The sequence below is a fragment of the Spermophilus citellus genome (assembly GCF_964194105.1).
Source record: "Spermophilus citellus genome assembly, chromosome: 13".
Taxonomy (NCBI): domain Eukaryota; kingdom Metazoa; phylum Chordata; class Mammalia; order Rodentia; family Sciuridae; genus Spermophilus; species Spermophilus citellus.
Genome location: NC_138193.1, coordinates 61,017,473 through 61,040,554, shown reverse-complemented (window position 1 = coordinate 61,040,554; position 23,082 = coordinate 61,017,473). Strand labels below are relative to the sequence as shown.

The window sequence follows — 23,082 nt, the reverse complement described above, 5'->3', positions numbered from 1 at the left end:
AGTAAAGGAGAAACACAGGGGACACCTGTCCTAAAGGCTGTGATTCTGCCCATCAGCAGGAACGGGACTTTTAAAGAGGTGATTCAAAAGGCTACATTCCACTGGTTTTCTGACTGGAGTTATAATTCACTTGTTAATTTGGGAAAGAGTCCTTTCTGTGATCTTCTGATACCCTCCCCAAAGCCTGGATTACTTCATTCCTATGGTGGGTGTGAACTCAAGGACAGATAAATCTGCCTAAAATGGGGGAAAAAGGTAATCCCATTTCCCTGAGATTAGGGAGGGGAGAGATTAGGGAGGAGCAGGGAGAAATAAATTGGAGTTAGTCCTAGAGGAAGGTTCTAGAAAAGCAGCAGCAGCAGCAGCAGCAGCAGCAGCAGCAGCAGCAGCAGCAGCAGCAGCAGCCTGACCTTGTGGAGGTGCTCTTCAGCGGCAGTTCTCACTACGGCGCTAGGATGAGTCCGGTTTGTGTTTATCTTCGGAGATCTCTCTTATCTCACTTGCCTGCGGGAAATCGGGCTGAAACCACTGAGTCCAAGATGGAGAGAGAAAAGATACAGTTCCGTAAACTCTTTATTGGTGGCTTAAGTTTTGAAATCACGGAGGACAGTTTAAGAAACTACTACGGGCAATGGGGAAAACTCACAGACTGTGTGGTTATGAGGGATCCTGCAAGCAAAAGATCAAGAGGATTTGGTTTTGTAACTTTCTCATCCATGGCTGAGGTTGATGCTGCCATGGCTGCAAGACCTCATTCCATTGATGGGAGAGTGGTTGAGCCAAAACGAGCTGTAGCAAGAGAGGAATCTGGAAAACCAGGGGCCCGTGTGACTGTGAAGAAGCTGTTTGTTGGCGGGATTAAAGAAGATACCGAGGAACACCACCTTAGAGATTACTTTGCAGGATATGGAAAAATTGACACCATTGAGATAATTACGGATAGGCAGTCTGGAAAGAAAAGAGGCTTTGGTTTTGTGACTTTTGACGACCATGATCCTGTGGACAAGATTGTATTGCAAAAATACCACACCATCAATGGTCATAATGCAGAAGTGAGAAAGGCTTTGTCTAGACAAGAAATGCAGAAAGTCCAAAGTTCCAGGAGTGGAAGAGGAGGCAACTTTAGAGGAAGATCTGATGGATATGGAAGCGGACGTGGATTTGGGGATGGCTCTAATGGATATAGAAGAGGAGCTGGACGTGGCAATTTTAGAGGTAGCCCTGGTTATGGAGGAGGAAGAGGAGGCTATGGTGGTAGAGGACGTGGATATGGAAACCGGGGTGGGGGCTATGGAGGTGGTTATGACAACTATGGAGGAGGAAATTATGGAAGTGGAAGTTATAATGATTTTGGAAATTATAACCAGCAGCCTTCTAAATATAGTCTAATGAAGAGTGGAAACTTGGGTAGCAGAAACATGGGGCGACTACGTGGTAGAGGAAATTATGGTCCTGGAGGAAGTGAGAGTTATGGTGGGAGGAGCCGATACTGAGCTTCATCCTATTTGCCTTGAGCTTCATTGTATAAATAGGAGAGGATGAGAGCCCAAAGGTAACTGAACAGCTTCAGGTTATTGAACTCTTATCTCAGTCATGCATAAATATGCAATGATATGGCAGAAGACACCAGAGCAGATGCAGAGAGCCATTTTGGGAATGAATTGGATTATTTAATAACATTACCTAACTGTGGGGGAAGGATTGTAAAAATAAAAATAAAAAATAATAAAAGCCTTTGAGACAGTTAAAAAAAAAAAAAGAAATTGCCTGTTGTGTTCTGAAATTCTTAGTAAAGTTTCCTCTTCCTACACATTTCTCAACATGATAATTGTTGTTTAGGAATCACAGTGGCTACACATGCGTGCCTCATTCATTGGGACATTTTCTTGGCTACTTAGCTGTTTTCCTGAGTGTAGGTTTTGGTTCTACATAGACTGGAAGGGACTTCAGAGCAGGACCTGTTTCTTCAATTCTTCTGTAATTATTTCCCCCCAATACTTAGCAGGTCAAACACTGCACTTATAAAGTACAATGAATTTCAGTGCCAGTCATTGGAGAGCTTACATCGTAGACACAAGCAAGTAAGTGGAGACTGTGCTAAGTATTATATGTGAGAATACTTATGGTGCGAAAAGGGGAGAGAGTTTTGTATCATGCATGAAATCTTTGCTAAATGAATGAAGTATATGCATGAGAAATATAACAAAATAATGAAAGATCTGTTATATTAGGAGTCCTCATGTCATAAAATGTTCCTTTTGGATAGAAAACAAAAGGCCACGTGCTCATATCTCAGTTACCCTGACTCCTATGGTTTTTAAGGTTAAAAGGGGTTTTATAGTGTTCAATGGAACTCTCCCCTCTAAGACACAGAAAGGTTGGCTGGCCTCAGTTTACCGTATCATCACAACACAAGTTGCGTTTTCTCCTTCCTCACCCACGCCCTCCTCCAGACAACACTAACTCAGAGGACCACAGGCTAACACAGCATCCTTAATAACCCTGGTTATTGCCTTGATTTAGCTTTCCCTAATCAAAGCACAGCCCTCGTAGAAGGGAATTTCCAAAAAGCTGCCTGAGGCTGCTGATCAACAATTCATTTTTAGCATTTCTTTTTAAATCGCTCTAAGTCGTTGCACCTGGGTCACAGTGACAGCTGAATAAGGGGGCTGAGCGGCAATGTTCCGGGCACCAGGTTGGTGAGCCCCCTCCACCATGTATATGCATGAGCTCGCCATTTGCATAAAGTGAAAAAGCATCGCTCCCATTAATCACCGCATTCATCTTAATAATTAGTGGCAATAATGTTGAAGAGCGGTGGTCTCCACATCGATCTCTGAGGCACCATGGGCTATTTCTGTTGCAGATGAATGATCATCAAGAGTGACAAGTTGATGTCTTTGGATCGACCACCCCAGCTCCACGTGTTTTACAGCCTGGCAGCTGGTCAGGAAGCTCGAGTGATCTGTGGGGCTAATGCTGCCCCTCTAACAAGACCAGTAAAAAGGAGTGATGTGACACCTGGGAGGGGGCTTGGGAAAAAGTCCCTGACCACTTTAAGGGGCCCTTGCTTAGCCATATGCATAGTAAACTAGCCGTAACTGCAAAGCAAGAGGCTATTTGTCATAAAGATTATGACTCTATGGTTAAGCACTTGAAAGGCTACCACTTGCTCTCAGACCTTCTCCATAAAAGATTGGCTTGGGGTCTGTAATTTGCCAATGCTTCTGGGTCAAGAGAAAGCCGTTTCATATCAGAAATGTAATAGAACGTTTTAAGGCCTGTGGTACCGTGCCAGAAGGAGGGAAGTATTAATAATTTTCACCGTTTTTTAAAAAACCCTATCAGGTTAAAAAAAAAAAAAACAGAAGTCACAAAGGAATCCACTGGAAGATTTGAAGAGAAACTACAAAGGACTTCATTAATACAAAAGGGGAGATTAGTCAGAGAACAAAAGAATAAGGAAGAAGGCAGCAAATGGAAATCCAGAGAGGAATTATAATAATGTAGGATTGGGGAGAGTAGCGGTAAAAACTAAGGGGGAATTAAAACAAAGGCTCCTCTTCTAAGATCCTGAGATCAACCTGGATATTCCCACTCTGTGAGGAGAAAGACCAAGCAAGAGCGGCCGGGAAATTCAGGTTCCAGATGCAAGTTAAAAAAAAAAAAGTAACAATTAAATTTCTCCAGCAATCTGGGATAGCAGAGCACTATCAGCAAAGCATTTGAGTTGATTTGGGAAATTTGATAATACTTATTCTTCTGCTTGCTCAGTTTCTATTCACCACAGAAGGATTGAACCTACCTTTGTGATCTCTCCTCCTGCCTTCAACAGAGGGGACGTCTGCAGCATCTCTATTAAATTGATAAAAAAGCTCCTAAAGAGAGTCAACTGTTTCCAGTGGCTGTTTTCTTAGGGGTATATTCACATGCAACACTCACCAACATGACATAAAGAGAATCAATCTTTGCATGTCCCCCACTATTTATGGAGTTTCTGTACTTGTACATTTTCTATGAGAGGAACAACACACTGAATCTAGTCAATGTCTGCATATAAAGCATCTTGGAGAAAGAAAAGGTTTAATTTGCTTAAGCAATTGCCTACTCTGTACACTACTGGATGTTCTCAGCAATTCTTTTTTTAAGATATATGTGGGATGTGTGCATGCATGCGTGCGTGGGTGCATGTTATGGGCAGTTTTATGTGAAACACAGCCAACTCAACTTTGGGGACAAGACATGACTCCAAAGAGAGCACTTAGAGGATTTGTTTGTTTGTTTGTTGCTATTCATGTTTTTTTCCTCCTCTTTGCAGCGTTATCTGGCTTTGGTACCTAGAGAGAGATTTTGTTATACCTCTGTGCTAGGTTTTGAAGGCAAAGTAAGGGTGCAACTGAAAAAAAAATCTATAAATGTGTGAATAAATTGCAGGGATGATATGTGACCTCTTCAATTAAGTCCCTAAATATTGGGTCTTGCATGATCCTATTCCTCCCTAGATATGAAGGATGCTAGAAAGAAAGGGTCTTCTATATACAGGTTTGGAAATTGAACAAGGTTATGGGGGATGTGAACAATAGCATCCTCTTGCTCTATGGTGGCAGGAGGGAAAGGAGGGAGCTAAATGACCTCGAGAATCACAGCATTTGAACCAACAAAGGAGGAACAGAATGGGACTCCATCTGGGGGTCACTGGTCTGTCTATTTTGACCTGAGAGCAGCTTGACCCTCATCAACTAAATGGGTGCATTCCTAGGGCACAGAGTCCACACACGAAGTACTTGATTTGTGTTTTCTGGGTAAGATCTGGGCGTTTTGCAAGGCCAGGTTTTTCCCTTCTTACCCTCCTCTCCAGCATGTCTTGCTGTGCATGGTTTCTTTGCCCTGCTGCTGGGTGTCTGGCATGTGAGCTGGTGTTTTTAATTGGACCCTCTGCAATGCATTTTCTGACACTCATTTGGTTACATTATATCCTATTCTGTTATCAAACAAATTTGCTGTCAAACAAAAGATCAATGTTATTGTAATGTCCTACTTGATGGATTAAATAGGGTATTATTCAACTCTTATTAAACAATCAAGAAAAACACACTGGGACACGCTTTCATTGGAAGCTGCTAACAAATACAGTGAATCTGATCTGTGATTAAGAAACAAAGCAGGAGCAGTTATTTTCAGATTAATTAAACAAACAAGTAGGATTTAGGGACCAGGATTTTTTAAAACCCAGTACAATTCTTTGAAACATGTTTGGAAAAGGACATAATTTACTTTAACTACATGAGTGAACACTTAAGAAAATAAAATCTTTGGGTGACGCGATTCTGGGATTAATTGCCCAGAACTATCTCGATGCCATAAACAAAACCATTCTAGGGACGGACCTTTCAGTCCGTTTTTTTTTTTTTCTTCCTTGTGAGTAAATGTCCATTTAGAGAGCTTTTCTAAATTTAGAAGCAATGTTCATCAATCATTTATAATAAGCACCGAATAACTGCACTTGCCTGCCCGAGACGCATCCCCCCTTGCGAGGAGTGCTCCCTGCAGAGTGCTTATGTTGCCGGGCTGGCACCCACTCCATTACCAGGGCCTGACCTTTCTGTTTCTCCGACTTCACTCTCAAGATGCCCAGAGAAAGCAAATATTAAATCAGTAGAAATCTCCCTCTTATCTCAGCCCGCCTGGCTCTATATTATCTTTAGACTCCCCCTTTCCACCCCCCCATCACCCGGCTTTGCATACAGTTGGCTACATTTTGCCTCCTTCTGTCTGATGCTGTTTCCGCTAATGGCTGAAGAAATGGAACATTACACCATTTAACGTGTGTGGGTCACATTAATCACAGAAAATTCTTTTAATGTCTCAGAAGTAACTGTCAAACTGGACATACTGAATCTATTTAAACTAAAGCATGCCATTTTTTATCTACAGTGATCTTTAATTCCCATAAAAGGGTCAAGAAAATGTGATTAAGTGACAGTTTTAAAATGTACTATAATATTAAATAGCTTGATTAAGTGACAACTATAAAATGTAATACAATATTAAGTATCTGGCTATGTCCCAAAAGAACTTTAAAGTATTTTTGAACGGTTTGGGAATTCACTAACCCGTAATGGGTTACTGAAGAATTTTGTATGTGTGTGTGTCGGGGGGGGGGGGTGGACATAAAAAACAGTTGAACTTAAAACACACTTAGGACAAAACAAATCAAGAAAATAAACAAAATGAAAAATAAAGCCCTTAGTATTTGCTGATGATATAGAATTGCAGAGTTTCTCTCTGGAGCGTTGAAGAGAAATTGGTTTATTGGTAATAGAGAGTGATCATTTTTAGGATCTGCATTTAGCTGGGTTTGACTGGAATGGCAAGGACTGTAATACAAAGAATAGGATCAAAGGGAGACCTCACACCTGGATGGAAGGGTTACAGACCAGGCAATGACCTCTCCAGTTACCTCCTAGGGTTGATTCTAATTCCCCAGGGCCTGGCTTGTCTTGTGTGTTACATCTCAGCCCCTAAGGGGGGCAGAGTAGTAAACACTGACTTGGCTGGGCTCAAGTTCTCCAGGAGAGTAAGCCAGTGGAGACGTTGAAATATAAGATGGGGTCCCTGAAAAGGCCCTTATAATGTCAAGACATTCCTGAGGGCAGTCAGGGTCCCCCATTGGAGGGCTGAGGTTGGAAGGAGACAAGTTAATACAACAGCTAGGAAGAATGTCTGGCCCCGATGCCCAGGACTAATGATCAAAGACATTAATGCCTTTATCAAGACCCTTTAATAATGCTTCTCCCTCACTTCATTGATTATGCTTTACCTGGGATCTCCTAGTAAGCAGAACTTACTTATAGCAAAGCTTTTCTTGCTATTCTTCTGAGAAGAGGTCCTATCTTAGCGGGTAGAAGGAGGAGGAAAGGAGAGTGAGGCAGGGAAGGAGGCAGAGCGAGTATGAAGCTTGGCTGACCCCTTGCTTATTCTTTGCAGGACCCTCCCTCTCAGAAAACCATAGACATTGTGTAAGTAGACAGTTCATCTTGGAGGAGAAGAGAGAAAAATTCACCCATTTGTTCTAAGCTCTCATGGGTCAAAAGTTTCCTCCACTGTGTGACAGCTCCTCATCATTTCCAAATTGCATATGGGCATGTGCTTGGTGGCTCGTCAGCATCCTGCTTCTCTGTAGTGTCAGGGCAGCCTGGAGGCTGGATAGGTATAGCTTATGGAATGTTAGCTGATGTCCCTGCAGAAGTGGTTGCTACTGTGGTTCCTGGAACAAGGAGAGTCTGAAGGAATCTGAAGTAGCACATAAGAAGTTCCCTCTCCAGGTCAGAAAATCAGAGACACTGAGCAGGTGGTAAGATCAACCCGAATGTTTCCCTGTACTTCTGCTGACAGCACAGCAGTGGAATCCTGAATTGTCCTCCTGACTTTTCTCCCAAGCACTAGTCTCTCTCTCCATCTCCGGGGAGATTCTGGGCTGGGTACCATGGACAAGTGCACTCTGTCTCTTCCAAAAATTGTGAAGTAAATAATAAGCTTTGGTGCTGCTGGTTAGCAAGCAGCTATGCCTAAAATTGCAGACATGAGCCACATGACCTTTTAAAGCCTCCCAGAATCCCATAGGGATTTCAGAAAAGGGTGATTCTGACTTTTAAGGACACTCTTCAGGAGAAAGATGGAAAGCCAAGCTGGGTATCACAACCCGTCCCATAGTGACAGAGACAAATGACCATGACACATTTATGTAGGCTCACTCTCTCTCTCGGAGTGAGAATGAAGCTTCATTTAGAAGATTTGCTCATCTGTCCAATAAATCAGTGCAGAAAGTTTCCCCGATATTTACTCAGGACTTTCTTTCCTGTCTCCATTTCATTCCATGCCTCTGATTGCTCACCCTCGTACCAGGCTACATAAATCTCTTCTCTTTCTTCTGCCCCTTTGTCAACCATTAGCCTGCTCCCCCTCTGTCATTGTTTCACCAGACTATAGATGTAACTCTTCTAATCTTCCCTGATAAATCAGGCTCTCGGAATCACTCCTTGTTGCTCCCTCAAACTCCCTGGAGCTGGGATATAGGGCTCTGAGGGCCTGGTGCAGACGTTTCTTTTATAATGGGCCCTGAAAGGTTGTCAGCTACAGATAATTAGGATCTCACTTCCCGCCATGAAGCTGCATATATCTTCCATGCAAAGAACTCCCATCTCCTTCAAAAGAATTAACACATGCCGAGGATATATACCAGGGGGTTGAGTGACCAGAGGGTGGGGCCAACCCTTCCAAAGGCTTCTACTTCTTGTGAGAGAGGCCTTCTCTCAGTTGGGGAACTCACTCTTCTCATACCACTCATGGTAAAAATCATACACCACATGTCTGGACTGCTTCACGGAGCAGCAACAAAAATACCCCTTTGAGGAAATTTTATAATAGTGCTATTTTTTTAAATGCTCTACGCTTCTCTCCCCCCCCCCCTTGCTCTCTTTGAGATAAAAGTCTTGAAATAAAAACTCAAGTGTACTTTATGGGATTTTTTTTTAATCTTCTAACTCTGATAATAATTGGCCCACATCACTTTCAGACACACAGTTTAGATTTCTCTAATAGTTTCTCAGAAATATCAGGGATGTAGCTTCAGAAATTTGGGTGGGCTGGCAAATGAGCATGACATCAGAATGCCACCTTGTCCCCAAACTCAGCCTGGCATGGAAGAAAATCTTCCCAGGCAAGTGATCCAGGAGATGCCAGGGTCTGTCTTGGACAGGGGTGGGGACAATATCCAGAGGGGAGGACAAAAGTAGGTAAGATGGGTCTGAGACTTGAGTCAGAGCAGTTGTATTTTAATTCATATTATGTATTGAGATTCCATGGAAGGTTTTATGTTTTCAAAGAGGGGAGCTAAGTGTGAAAACAGCAGATGTCATCACCTTGTAAATGAGCACAGAGGCCCAGAGATGTCACAGTTGCAAGGGCTTATTAGTGCTAAGCCAGAGTTAGAAGCCGGGGCCCAACACCCAGACCCCAACCCTTGTTTTCTTCATTATTCTCTACCACCAGGCTGCCACAGAAGCTCATAAAGCTGTTCTTGAGTATTATCTTGGAAACATTAGGAGATAGGCAGGTCCAGATGGGCCCAGGAACCAGGGCTGATGATGAAGTGCTCTTCGTGGTCTAAGATGCCTCTTCTGACCTGTGCACTTGGAGTGATTTCTCTGGTGGTCAGATAGACATACACTGAGTCACCCTCACCATCACCATCATTTGGAGATGATTGGTGAGTCTCGTGGGTGTGATCTTTGACCATGAACTTTAGCAAAAGGAACTAATGCCTCCAGGGAGAAAACACAGCTTGGCTTGGGCCTCCTCAGGGTCACCACTGGGCAAACGGTAGAATTTTAGAGCGAGGTGGGATCCCAGCTGTTCCCCCAGCCCAACCTCATCCATCCGTTTAAAGCTGAGGACACGGAGGTCCATAAAGGTCAAGTGATTTTCCCACACAGAGGTGGGTGAGTCGGCAACAGGATGAGCTCAGGATGAGTCGGCAACAGGCACTGGTTCTTTTTCATGGCTGGATGGAGCTTCTTTTCTGTGTACCTGGATCAATACAGTTCAGTCGTGTGGATAGAGCCAACCATGGCAAGGTCTAGGTCACAGAGAGAAAGGACCATGCAGGAAGTTGTCAAGTGTGCCTGCTTCTTAGCCTAACCTGGGTCTTCCCTTGGGTTTTAACAATGTTAAGAATGGTAGGTTCCAGCTCAATATGTTAACAGGGTTTTCTTTTCTCACTTGGTTCAGGGCTTTGTGAGGAAGAGAAATATTATTTTTCAGAGGCCCTCACATTCCAGGTGTCAATATCCTACTTTCTAGAATGTATATCACAAGCAGTCTGTCTGCTAGCACCTGCATGGATCTAAACCGACTTCCCTGTGGAGAATGGAGCCAGCTGCAGTCGTTCTTAATAAGAAACCTGGTGGTTGGCATCCATCCTTGAAATCGGTGAAGACCAGAGTCGTCGTGGGTTTCGACTGAGATTCCTTTCCTAAGGCCGGTTTTTGTAAACATTTCTTAAGAGTAAAACTTGAAACAAATGGGAGGCCTTGTTCCCACCAGGACTTAAAATACCAACATATGTAGTGAGGAATCTATTCAATTTGATAAGTCAGTTCAAAGTGACCAGGAAATAGCAACAAGAAGCCAGGCAGGAAAAACGGCATTTGGTGTTTAGAGAACATTAAACACCATCTGTACATGGGTTGTTCTCCAAAACTGTCAAGTTCCGAAATATTTCTCTTCCACTTCTGTTCCTCCCCACCCCCTTTTCATCAGATATTCACTTATTCCTAGAGATTCAGAATTTTCTATGATTAGCTCAAGGTGTCACTCAAGAAAAACAAAAAGGGGCCCACCCAACAAGAAGGTGTCTTGTCTAAGAAGAGAAAGCACAAGGGAGAGAAGCCCTGGAGTCGTGAGACCAGGGAGCCTCTAATCAGTGGTCAAGGGTATCTCTGAGAACGCCATGATGCTGTGGGAAAAGTCACTTATTATTGAGAAAGGAAATGGTTTTAAATAAGTTTCCTCATCTGGAAGGATGCTAATAATACCTACCTTATGAATTGATGTTGGGGTAACATAACTCTTTAACATTGCATGAAATAGAAAATGCTGTAAAATATAGCTTATGATTAAGAGAGGTGATTCAAAACCCTGAAACACCACATTCTCTCAAGAGTTGGGACCCAGTAGGAGGAAGTTAGGACATTGGGATTGTGACCCTGAAGGGGATATTGAGACCTCAGCCTCTTCCTTTTCTCTCTTTGCTTTCTAGCGATCATGAGGGAAACACGCCTCCTCCACCATGTGCATCTGCCATGATGGACTGTATTGCATCATAGCCCAAAGCAAGAGGGCCAAATAACCTGGTCTAAAACTCTAAAACTCAGGGATAAACCTTTACACTTTACAGGTTGATTATCTCAGGTAATTTGTTATAGTAACAGAAAACTGACATAGATAGGCACCAATCCTAAGTGTTTCTATTATCTTAAAAATTAAACTTGCTAAGAACAAACAATGTATCTGGCATTTATTGCATAGTGTGTAACCTTCTACCATCCTTGGAGGAGCATCCCCTTGGGCCTTGAAAATGGGAAAGACTTTCCCTAAATGTGAATAGCCAAACATAGCTAGCACCTGCAGTGCTGAGGTTTCTACACAGAAAAAACTAGAGAAGATGAATAATATAGCTAACAGATGGGAAAGACATCACTTGACTTGGTATCCAAATTAGAAATAAGAGTAGGAATAGAGGGAGCTTTAGATGGTGGTGTTTTTCCTCCCAGGCTAAAACTGGTATCAATTATAACTGAGTCCAAACATTATTAACACTTAATAAAGACAAGGGCACCTTCCAGAATGCAAATGTTTATTCACACCATGAACATCTATTGAGCACTTAGTATGTGCGGATCTCTGTGATGGGAGATCCGCTCATACTAGGTGCTCAATAGATGTTCATATAGCCCCAGGGGTATATTTCCCAGTAGGATGATAATAAGGCAGGGATGATTTGACTCAGCCGGAAGGAAACCCCAAAGGGAGCTGCTCAGTGGCCCTCCTTAAGTAGCCTAATCTGTGTGGCTTGATTCTGATGTTAAGGCAGGTAAGATTTTTTTTCACTTTTTGCCTGTCATCTGTTAGTTTTTCTTATTCTTATTTTGTTCTTAAAAATCAAAGAAAATCGTACACTTTCCAATGCCATTTCAACTTGTTACTAGTGAGCATCTGACCTGGGTGTTTTCCATTAGCATGAAAATTCAGAAGGTTGCAGGAGGAAATACCTACAGCCAGAGAGCGGCTCCATTCCCTCGCCAGGCAATGTGTCTTGCATTTATCTAGGGTAAATAAAATGATAATTCAAAGAGTGGTCCCATTAATGAGTATCTGATTTGGAATAAAATAAAATCCATGCTGGGAAGTTGATGAGCTTGATTTTGCTGGATTGCTTCTAGTGCGGAGCTCATATTTATTGGTCCTTTCCTTCTGACAATTGCCACCAGTTGTCTGCTGTTCTTTCTGCTGAGTGGAAAGGGAGAGGGCTGGGAGGTTGATTTTTGTTCCCTGTAACTGGAGGTGACATTCAAAAGCTCAAAGCTATTGAGAAGGTAGGTGATTATTAAAATGTAATGTGTTTCTGTTTTCCTGATTATGACCCTCCAGGTCTTGCAAAATTTGCTGCCAAGCACGTGCCAAACCTGGAACACAGGTGGTGATGTGTCTTCCCAGCTTAGGGAGTTGGAGACTGTACCGTCCACCGACTCCTTCATCATTTCCAATCATTTTAAACAGAAGACATAGTGAAAAAAAAATTAAGATACATGGAGAGAGAGAAGTGCAATTTTATCTATGGTGCTTTTAATGAAGAGAAGAAATGGCAGGGGTGGGTGGGCAAAGAAGAATCCTGTTTTAATGATCAGGGGTCCAAAGCCCCTGTGCAGGACACTCATCATTTATCCCCAGCAAAACTTGTTCTTTTTTTTGGAAACAAAGAAGGAACAGAGGGAGAGAAAGAGAGAGAAGAAAGCACAAAACTAATCAGAATTTACACTTAAAAACAATCTGGGTAGAAGGGTAGATCTCAGAAACATAGTAAAGCCCTCTCTGAGCAAATATACTCATTATATTAACCACTTAACCATTCAAGAGAGTGGCACTTTGCTTCTGTCCATTCTCTACTGGTTCCTTGTCAGGCTTCAGCTGGCCACTCCAATGTGCTTGTTCAGATGAGAATGGTTGGAGGAGGCGGCTCTGGAAATGCACGGTGTTCAGGAGAGCAGGAACTGTAGTCAAGTTTTGCTGGGGATAAATGATGAGTGCCCTGCACAGGGGCTCTGGACCCGTGATCGTTAAAACAGGATTCCTTCCACAAGCTCTGATGGAAACCAGCAGCCAATTGGAGGGCTGTGAGAATGAGGCAGGCCAGATCAATTAAAAGAGCCGGAGCTCTGCAGCTAATAGTTGTGTGAGGATCCTTTACCGACGGAGGTCTCTGCTTTGCCATCTGTAAAGTGGGACTAAGCCTGTATCCAAAGAATAGATAATGACCTCATCTATCACAGGAATTCCTGGCACACTGTGTGGACTCAGCTAGAAAACTGGTGCTCATTAGTTCTGAGGCTGTCCCTGGGGAATATAATTAAAAAAAAAAAAAAACTCATGGTATTTCATTGACGGGCAATTCAGATATTTAAATTAGGGCAGATTCCCCAGGAGGGAACATATTCTGCTACATGTAGGCTGGGTCTGTCAGGACAAAACAAAGGAATTTATGCCCCAAGCCTCCTGCCTTTATGACAGTTTATTCTTATTTCTATTTATTTCATGATTGATTTATTCTCCTAAACCCTAGAACTGCTACCCTTACTCTACCCCCCCCCACCAAGCAGTATCAAATCAAAAGCTACCAGCCCATTATCTCTTCTTCTGAATCAGGCAAGGCATACAAATAGCTAGGCCCTTTACATAAGGGCATATGGAGACCAGTGCCAAAGTGGGCTCTGTTCAAAGTGACTTCACACTGAACCCTCCTTGCTTTTTCTTGTTCCAGGGCCAGATGCTGTTCTCAGCATACAAGGGACACAGGTGCAGCCCTTTAGAGGCTCTTCTGCAGATCTGGGTGGGGACTGCCGAGTCCTTGCTGTTTCCCCGTGTCTGACTGTGCCGCAGGCTGGGCCAGGCATCCCAGAGAAAGAGCATCCTGTGGGGCTCCAGGAGGGAACACGCACACAGCAAAAGCTACCCCCTCCACGTAATCAGATCCATCTCTGCTCCTGGGGGGCCAAGTGGCAGTTGTATGTGCTTAGAGATGGCATAAATGACTTGCAGAATCTCAAGGAACAAATAACTTGGATTGAAAATAGCTACTAAGCTTTCACCTCCTTGGGTGTTTATGTCTCTTCATTTCAGCTTTTAGTTTTGCAAAAGGGAGGATTAAAATTGCTCCAAGGGCTGAGTTGCAAGGAGGGGCCAGTCTTCGGCTGTGGCAATCTGAATCCTTAGGTGAATGTATACACCTACTCTACCCTCCACATTTAAAAAAAAAAAAACAACAAAGAACAAAAACCAGAAGTCAACCTAGCAGTTTTGAACAGGTCAACGGGTTTCAACACCAAGGAGGAGGAGAGAGAGAGGTTAGAGCAGGGAAGGAAGGGAGAGGATGGATGGACAGATAGATAATCCAAGAATATCTTCTAGAAAGAGAGCAGGTTAGCAAGAGTAGACCGTCCGTGTCTTTTTGTCCCTTTAGACCTGTCCACAGCCCTGTTGCTCCTTCACTTCAGGTACAACAAGGTATCACTTGCTCACTTAGCACATTGTCCAGTGCAGGAAGAGCTCAGGGAAATGTTGGGGGCTGGAGAGTGTTTCCTTTCATAAAGAACCAGGCTAAGAGCCATTGCCTTCTTTTTTGGAAGAGTTCTTAATATTTTTTTTTTTTCTGATGATAAAAGGAATATCTGTTCATGGAAGAAAATCTGGAAATATAAGTATTATATCTTAAAACAGCAAGAACATCTCTAGTTCTGCTTCTTCACATTTTGATACTTTTCTTTCCAGTGGGAAAGCCCACATTGTAGACCCTCAGTGTGGAGGGAGCAGGAAGCGGGTCAAGACTTTGGGAGGATTGGCTGAGGTTCAGGACCAGCAGATCCTGCTTCCTGATAGCCCAGCTGCTTCTCTGAGAGCTTTGGGCTCTGTTCATCTCTTTGTCCAGAGGAGGATGCTTAGGTCACACTCTTCCCATAGTTCCAGCGCTTACGATCTGCAAGTCTTTATAGGGAACTACTGTGGTCCTAGTGGCAAGGGAAAGCTGAATCTAATCTTTAATCTTCTTTGTTTTCTTTTCTTGGAACCATCTCTTTCTACTCTTTGATTTCATATTTGGCCTTATTTACGAGCCCTTGTCTTGCAAAGGGAGGACTATCGTGGCAGAAAGAGCACAGGACTAGGAATCAGAGATCCTGGGTTCCAGCCACCCTGGACCTATTCTGGGTGAACTTGGGCAAGTTTGCTTTCCTGTTCTGGGGGTCGGGGTGGGGGTGGTAAGTAGAAATGATGCCCATGGCTCTTCCATGGGAATGTTAGGACAGTAGGTCATCACAATCACCTGGGGAACTTTTTTTTTTTCAAACTAAAACTAAAACGACAAGATCTGTAAATGTTCTTCCCCGGTCAAGCCCTTTGTGACTCACTATGGGTGTGGAGAGAGCGGGGAGAGGAGGAAGCAGCAGGTGGGGACCTGGCTGCGAAACTGGGGTGGGGGGTGGGGGGCTGAGCCTCAGGGAGGAGGCTCTTACTCACCTCTGTTTCTATTGAGCAGCCATGTCACCCAGGCAACCCTCAGCACCAGCCATCTGAGAGTCCTGGTGGGAGGATATAAACATAAAAAAGAGCAAAGATGTTGCTGTGAATCAATTAGGAGAGATAAAAGTGGACTACTTCTCCATTTCCTGTTGCCATACAATCCTTGCCCACAGACACTGACCACAACAAGAAAAGGGGAAAGCATCCTTCCCTCTCCTTTGGCGTTAGCATCCAACAAGACTATTTTTTTTTTTTTTACTTCGGTTTTGGAATTTTCTAGAAAGAAAGGAAAGCAGGTCTCTGGAGTTGTTATTTGTTTATTTATTTTTCTTAACATGTCCCTGTGCTCCTCTATGTTTTTAAAAGTTGTCTCACTCCTTCCTCTACTCAATGGGGTTTGCTGGATCTAAGTTTTGTGGGTGTTCCATGGTGAGTCAGAGGAAGGTCGCTCTGATGTTTCTTGGTGGACAGTAGGTGAGACGTAGAAAACCAGGAACAGAACGTTTTTGCCCTTGGTGATTCAGAGACCAGTTGTAAAAATGGAGGTTAGCTTGGGTTTAGCAATTGGTTTTCCATTTAAAAATATGAAATGCCTTTCACACTTTCAAGATATAATGTTCTTACTTCCACTAAAATGAACCTATTTTTCAATGACTTCATTCAGGAGTCTGTCGAAAGAGAAAAAGACACTTAGATCCTGTTACAATTTATTGGGTTGAATGTAGGAAAGAATAACTGGACAAATTCAGCTTAGATGACCCTTGATTTTCATGGGTATTTATCCTTTTCCCCCACTCTGAACAAGAAGGAATTTGTTTTATTGCTGTTTTGGTTTGGTTTGGTTTATTTATTTTTTATATTTTTTCCTCCAGCAGCAAAGAATTAAGGATCTAGTAACTAGTTATATTTGTGTGCTGGGTGTTTATATGTAAATAAGAAATTTTTTGATGTAGTTACTCAGTTATACAACATGTAATTGAAAACCCCCAAACCAGCAATTCACAGCAATAGTTGTATAGATTTGGAGGTGGAATCATGAGAGCGACTTTAGGCTCATCCTAAGCCAATGTACTTAGGCAACATGAATGAGTCCAGAGAGTGAGTGGATATCCTGACCTTGGAATCAACAGAGAATAGATCTGAAAAATGGGATTAGCAAATCCTTCACCATGTTACAGCATTAGATAGTCAAAAAAAAAAAAATAAATAAAAAGACCATGTGGAGTGGCACACGCCTGTAATGCCCATGACTTGAGAGGCTGAGTCAGGAGGATCACAGTTTGAGGCCACCCTCAGCAACTACTTAGTGAGATCCTAAACAAAGCAAGATCCTGTCTTAAAAAATAATAAAATAAAAGGGGTGGGGATGTGGCTCAGTGGTTAAGTGCCCCTGAGTTTAATACCCAGCGCAAAAAAAAAATATGAGTGGCAGTATTGTGAATCAAAGGTGTATCAATAGCATTGGGGCCCAAATCCCACATCTGTGCCTACGTTAACTTGAGAGGTTACTTATCTTTCTTGAGACTTTTCTCGTCACCTACAGAGTGGTAATAATACCTAATTTATGGATTGTCCTAAAAGTAAAGCATCATGACCAGTGATTTATCCTTGGCATCTACACTAGTCACCAAATGCTCCAAGTGACTAATTAGTACTGTGGTTGCTATTACTGATGTTGGTGTTGATGTCATTCCTCATTCCCAAAGTACCATTCATGATGGACTTGCTCAGAAAACTGCAAGAGCTTCAAGGGTCTTCTTTCTCTGGTTGACCTTGTTTCCACCTTGAATTTTCACGAACAAATGAAACCCCTCCACAGACTGCTAAAAAAACAAAGATCAAGACCAAACCAAACAAATGCAAGTGAGTTCCAGGTGCTGTGCTTGACAGCAGGAGGATATCAAGTGGGTCCTGACTTCTGAGTCTGTGCTAGGGATTATGGAAAGCCTAAGTCATTCATTCTATCACTTTATTTTATAAGAGCTAGCACAGACTCAGAAGTTAGTACCCACCATGGCCCCCAGTAGAAGGTGGTGTTTAAATGAAAGTAGAGGGGTGCTTCCTACTGCTCAGAATGTCATCTATGGAAGGGGACATGCAAAAGCAATGAAGAGACTCACTATGGTTTGGGTATGAGGTGTCTGCCAAAAGCTCTTGCATGAATACAGGAACGTTCAGAGCTGAAATGATTGGATAGTGAGAGCTGCATGTAACCCAATCAGCCCGTCCTAGTTTAAGTGGTCTGACTGGGTGGTGACATAGGCAGGTAGGATGTGGCTAGAGGAGCTGAGTCACTGGGGCCATGTCCTGGAAAGGTTCATCTTCCTGTGGCCCCTTCCCCTTGCTCTCTCTGCTTCCTGGCCTCCATGAATGGAGCAGCTCTCCTCCACCACCCCTTTCCACCATGATGTCCTGCTTCACCTTTGGCCCAGAGCAATGAAACTGGCCAACCATACACCAAACCTCTGAAACCACGAGCCTAAAATAAACTTTTTCTCCTCTAAGTTGTTCCTGTCAGGTGTTTTGGTCACAGTGATGAAAACCTAATTCAAAACCCTATTTGTTCTTGCAAGACTCAGTATTTTATAGCTGCCTCAATGAACTGTTGTAGTAGGTGTTTTGTTTGGTTTGGATGTTCTGTGTTAAGAGAAATCTTACCATTTAGAGTATTACCACCATGGATTGATGGTTGGGGGAATTTCTTGCTCATAAATAGATTTCACCATGGGCCCATTTGTCCTTGGTTGGAATTGGCACTGTGATTGATCTTGTAGACTCTACATTTTTGAAGACAGAGTGAGGAATCTACTTTCGATATTCATACAATATTGAAAGTCTCCTAGGTAGTAATTTTGTTAATTGTTTAAAGAATTTCACAAAAAAATGCCTTAAAGAACTTCTGTTTGCATCATATTGAACCTGGAAAAGCATCTTGCTTGTGCTAAATTTGTTATTCTGTCATTGGATTAGATAATTTATAAATAGGAACCTACCTGAATTAATACTCTGCCACAAGACGATGTACAATTGGAAAGGAAAAAAAAAAAGAAAAGATGGTTTAATGATGAGTTCCCCAAAAGGACAGAAATCTGTTAAAAATGTTTTGTCTTACCACCCAATGTTCCAGGCTCCAAGAAAAGAGTAATTTCAGTTGAATTAACACATGGATTTCTCATGACCATCTTTCACCAGATAACATGAGGATGTATATAAACAAGAGAAATGTCTTTAGGATACTGTTTTGATGTATGTGAGTGTTTTTTAAAAGCCACTCATCTGTTAGTCCAAGTTGGATTTTGCCACTAGAAACAGGGTGGCTGGGTCTGATCCATGCCTGGTTGAGATAGAAGATCAGGCAGTGTGACATGTTCCCGGGGAACACCAACAAATATGTTTCCCCCAAGGTGACAGGGTGACCACACAGCCATTTAAAGATACTCCATTAGAGTCAGCTGGCAGTACCTATGCAACTTTACCCCTGCCATGTCTCTTGGGTCACAAAAAAAAGGAAGCGGAAATTCTGGTCTGCTGCCATCCCAATGCTCCTATGTCAAGGTAGAATGTTACAAAATGAGATCTTCATCTCCCTACCAAAAAAGGTTTTGACTTAGTGAGTCAGAGGTAGAGCCCAGAAATTGACAATTTTAACAAGAACCGGAGTGGTTTTGATGTGTGTGGTATATGGCCTACATTTTTGGAAGCCTCAGCCTAGCAGTGGTTCTCAAACCTAAGCTATATCAGGACTACATCTGGTTTTTTAAAGCATATTACTGGGTCTATACCCCAGTACCACTCATTCAACAGGTCCAGGATGTGGCCCAAGGGTTTATATATCTAACAAGTTCCCAGGTGATGCTGCTGCATCACAGAACCCACAGCCTAGTAAAAGAAAATCTTACCTCTTTTAAAAATCTGCTGGTTAATATCTGCATATTAGAGAGAACACACAGTCTTTGTCTTTCTGTGTCTGATTTGTTTCACTTAACACAATGCCTTTCAATTCCATCCATTTTGCTGCAAATGATAGGATATCATTGTTTTTTGTGATTTAATAATAGTCCATTGTGAATATCTTTTCTTTACCCATTCAATATGCTGATGGGCATCTAGGTTGATTACATATCTTAAGAAAAATGTTGGAGTATATAATAGAGACTTCTAGAGGCTAAGAAGGGAGGGAGGGGTATAGAGAGGGTTGAATAGTTTACCAAAACACAGTTAGTAGAAGCAATAAATTGTAGTGGTTTATAGCCCAGTGGGGAGCAGGGGATTAATCTATTGTATATTGTATGAATAACTACAGAGAGGAGGTTGAAGCCTCCAAACTTAAATATAATGATAAGGAGATGGTTTTCGTCAGCTATGCATAGCTGTGATCAAAAGACCTAACAAGAATAATTGGAAGAGGAAATATTTATTTGAGGTTCATGGTTTTAGAGTTTGTTTCACAATTGGCTGACTCCATACCTCTGGGTCAAAGGCGAGGCAGAACATTATGGCAGAAGGGTGTGGTGGAGGAAAGCCTCTCAGAACATGAAGGCCAGGAAGCAGAGAGAGCTTCTATCACCAGGGACCAAATATAAACCCCAAAGGTATGCCCCCCCCCAGGGACCCACCTCTTCCGGTCACACCCTACCTACCTGTAGTTACCACCCAGTTAATTCAGATCATTGGAGTAATCCAGTGATTAGGCTTTCATAACCCTATCATTTTGCCATTGAATGTTCTTGCATTGTCTCACCTATGAGCTTTTTGGGGGACTCCTCATATCGAAACCATAACAGAGATAGAAACATTAATTACTCTGATTTGATCAGTATATATTGTATACGTGCATTGAAATATCACACTGGACTGCATCAATCCGCACAATCACTACACTAATCAAAAATTTTAGCAAAAACTGTCTAAGGAAATAACGATGTTAACTACTCTGACTTGATCATTATACTCTGTATATGTGTACTGAATTATGAAACAGTACTTCATACATTTGTACAACTAAATTTTTTCTTAAAATAAAAAATACCGATTGACTAAGAAGACTGGGTACTCTGAGAAAAGAACCAAGTAGACATTCATTGTATTAGGAAAAAACGCCTGGCACCATGAAATAATATTTTTTCCCCTGATAACCATTTTTAAATGTATTTTTTTAAAGATGAGAAATCCAAAGAGTGGAACAGTCATTACCTTGTTAAAGATCACATAGCCAGCTATATATTTTAAAATATATATTTTTTCTTTGAGTTCCTATACATATGCATGCCACAATTTAGGGTAGCTTTTGGGCCAGTATTAAGCCTGTTTTTATTAGTACTCAGGTCAGACTTCCCCAAACTCCTCCTGTGGGGGAAAATGGCACTCCTGCCACACACTCCCTGTGTCATGCATGCTGGAACCAGATGGCTGGAGTTCATTGCTAACGTTTGACATTTCAAGGGCCAAAAAGCTTCCCCAGTACAGAGCCACTATATAATCAGCAAGATGAGTCTTAAGGCATTGATTTCATTAGTTTCTTTATTTGCTCAAATATTTACTGAGAACAACTGTATTTACCAGGTATAATAATAATAGAGAATTCTGGAATGGAGCCAGGAAATCAGAATTATGTGCCTTGTTCTCTTACAAGCTCTTTTCCTGGGTTTGTTCCTTTGGATCTCTGGATCTCTGTCATCTCCCTATTAGCAGACTCAGGGAGTGAGACGGGATGTGATTTCCAAGATTACTTTTGCATGCCCTCAGATTTATAATTTTCCCCTCACTATGAGCCTAAACTTTGTGGTATGAGATGCATGAGTGGAGAGTAAGCGTGGTGAGTGTAGAAGGGAGTAGAAAGAGAAGGAAGAGTTCCTCCCTGTCTTTGAGAACTGAAAAATCAAAATATGAACACGTATCGTTGGAGAAAATTACAAGTCAACATCTAATCCCAAGGGAGATGGGGTAGGTAGCTTTCTGTGGGAGGAGTGATCAGAGAGGGTAGGATATGAGCTGGGGAATGAGGGATGGTGAGGAGTAGGTTAGTGGAGAGGAGAGGTTAGCATGTTCTAATATGTGAGTTTAGAAGAAATGTTCACGATTTCGTACCCCTTCATAGGCCAGAATAGTTCTTCTCTGTGCTGGTCACATCTTCAGATGCCTCTAGGACTGTATGCACTGTCTGTTTGTGGGTAAGTTTGACAAATTCAGCACATTAAAATACAGGGAGCCCAGTGAAATTTAAATTCTGGGTCAATAACATGAATTTTAAGTGTAAGTCTATCCCAAATATTTTATGGGATAGACTTACACTGTAGAAATTATGCATTGTTTGCCTGAAGTTCAAATTTAACTAAGTGTATTATAATGTATCTGGCAACTCTAAGCTTTGGGCGCTCTCTCAGAACCTGAGTATAGACAGTGAGGAAACACTGCCTCATTTGCTATCACACTGGGCTTGATTTTATTTTTCAACTCATGGCTCACTCAGAATGCCTAAGCAGAGTTTCCTCTGGCCAGAGAGAAGAAGGAACCCAGTTTCCCTTTCCTCTGCTATGTACCCTTTTCTCAGGCCAGAGTTGAAAGTAGAACAGCTCTTGGAATCCTCATAAGTTTGCTTATCATCAGGGTTAACTACCAGCGGTCTGGCAGTATTAGATTCTTCTAGATCTCCCTCTCCCATGGTGTGGAGTCCTCTAGACACTTATGGAAATTTCTCTGCTTGCTCTTGGGCCTTACTCTATTCCCATGATTCTGAAGCCCAACAGTGTAAGAACAGGAAGAGCAAGAGGAGCTGGAGGAAAGACTTGCTGACACCAGGGGTAAGGCACTGGCTGCCTTGTAGTGAATTGTTTTTTTTAAGAATCTGTTTTTCCAACTCAATGTAATAGGTCTTTGGGTTGGTGTGTATTTGTCTTTTTTCCCCATCTCCTTATGAGTTCATCTTTGTCTTCACGTCTGAGCCCATTTCCAGGATGAATTTGTCTTTTCCTGTTAGTTGGGCCATCTCCAAGGATGTCTGGGATTCCAAGGTTGATTGAGGACCCTGTGTTAGTCCAGATTCTCCAGAGAAACAGAACCAATAGGATATATAGAGAGAGATGTAAGAGATAAGCTGTAGGAAGTGTGTGTGTGTGTGTGTGTGTGTGTGTGTGTGTGTACACATAAATACACAGAGAGAGAGAGAGAGAGAGAAGAGATTTATTATAGGAATTGATTATTGAAACTAAGAAGTTCTTTGATACATCACTAACAACTGGAGAGCCTCAGGGATGGTGGTATAATTCATTTCAAGTTCAAAGGCCCAAGAACCAGGAGAGCAAATAACATAACTCCTACTCCAAGGCTTAAGGCCCAACAACTATGAGCTCTAATGTCTGAAGTCAGGAAAAGATGTATGCATGAGTTCAAGGAAAAATAGAATAATTTTTCCCTTCCTTGTCCTCATCAAGTTGACACCATGACTAGGAATTGACCATCATGGATTCTGAGTGCCACAAGTCCTGCCTTTAATCTGGGCCATTCCCATCTGTATAATTCAAGTTGAAGGAGTCCTTCTGGCACACGAAGAAATACCTTTTGCTTTCTTCCTTTGCTGGAGCTTCTGATGGGAAGACCAGCACCATTTATTAATGTATTCCAACAATATTTCTTTAATGCCTGCTTTTTGTTATAGAAAATGTCTTCAAAATGAAGCTCTGTATGAGATTGCTCAGGGGATACCCATTCAAGCCCATGATCAACTGTCATCTC

The 23,082-nt window shown here is 42.3% G+C and overlaps 1 protein-coding gene and 1 long non-coding RNA gene across 9 annotated transcripts in view; both read left to right on the top strand.

The window, feature by feature from the left end:
* The window catches only part of LOC308632264, a 167,755-nt gene that overhangs the window by 62,538 nt on the left and 82,135 nt on the right, over positions 1-23,082 (top strand). The window lies entirely within an intron of this gene.
* LOC308632262 (heterogeneous nuclear ribonucleoproteins A2/B1-like) lies at positions 540-1,565 on the top strand (the record flags this gene model as incomplete). Its single annotated transcript, XM_081264197.1, has 1 exon — positions 540-1,565. The coding sequence occupies one exon, from the start codon at positions 540-542 to the stop codon at positions 1,491-1,493; it is 954 nt and encodes a 317-aa protein (XP_081120323.1). The 3' UTR covers positions 1,494-1,565.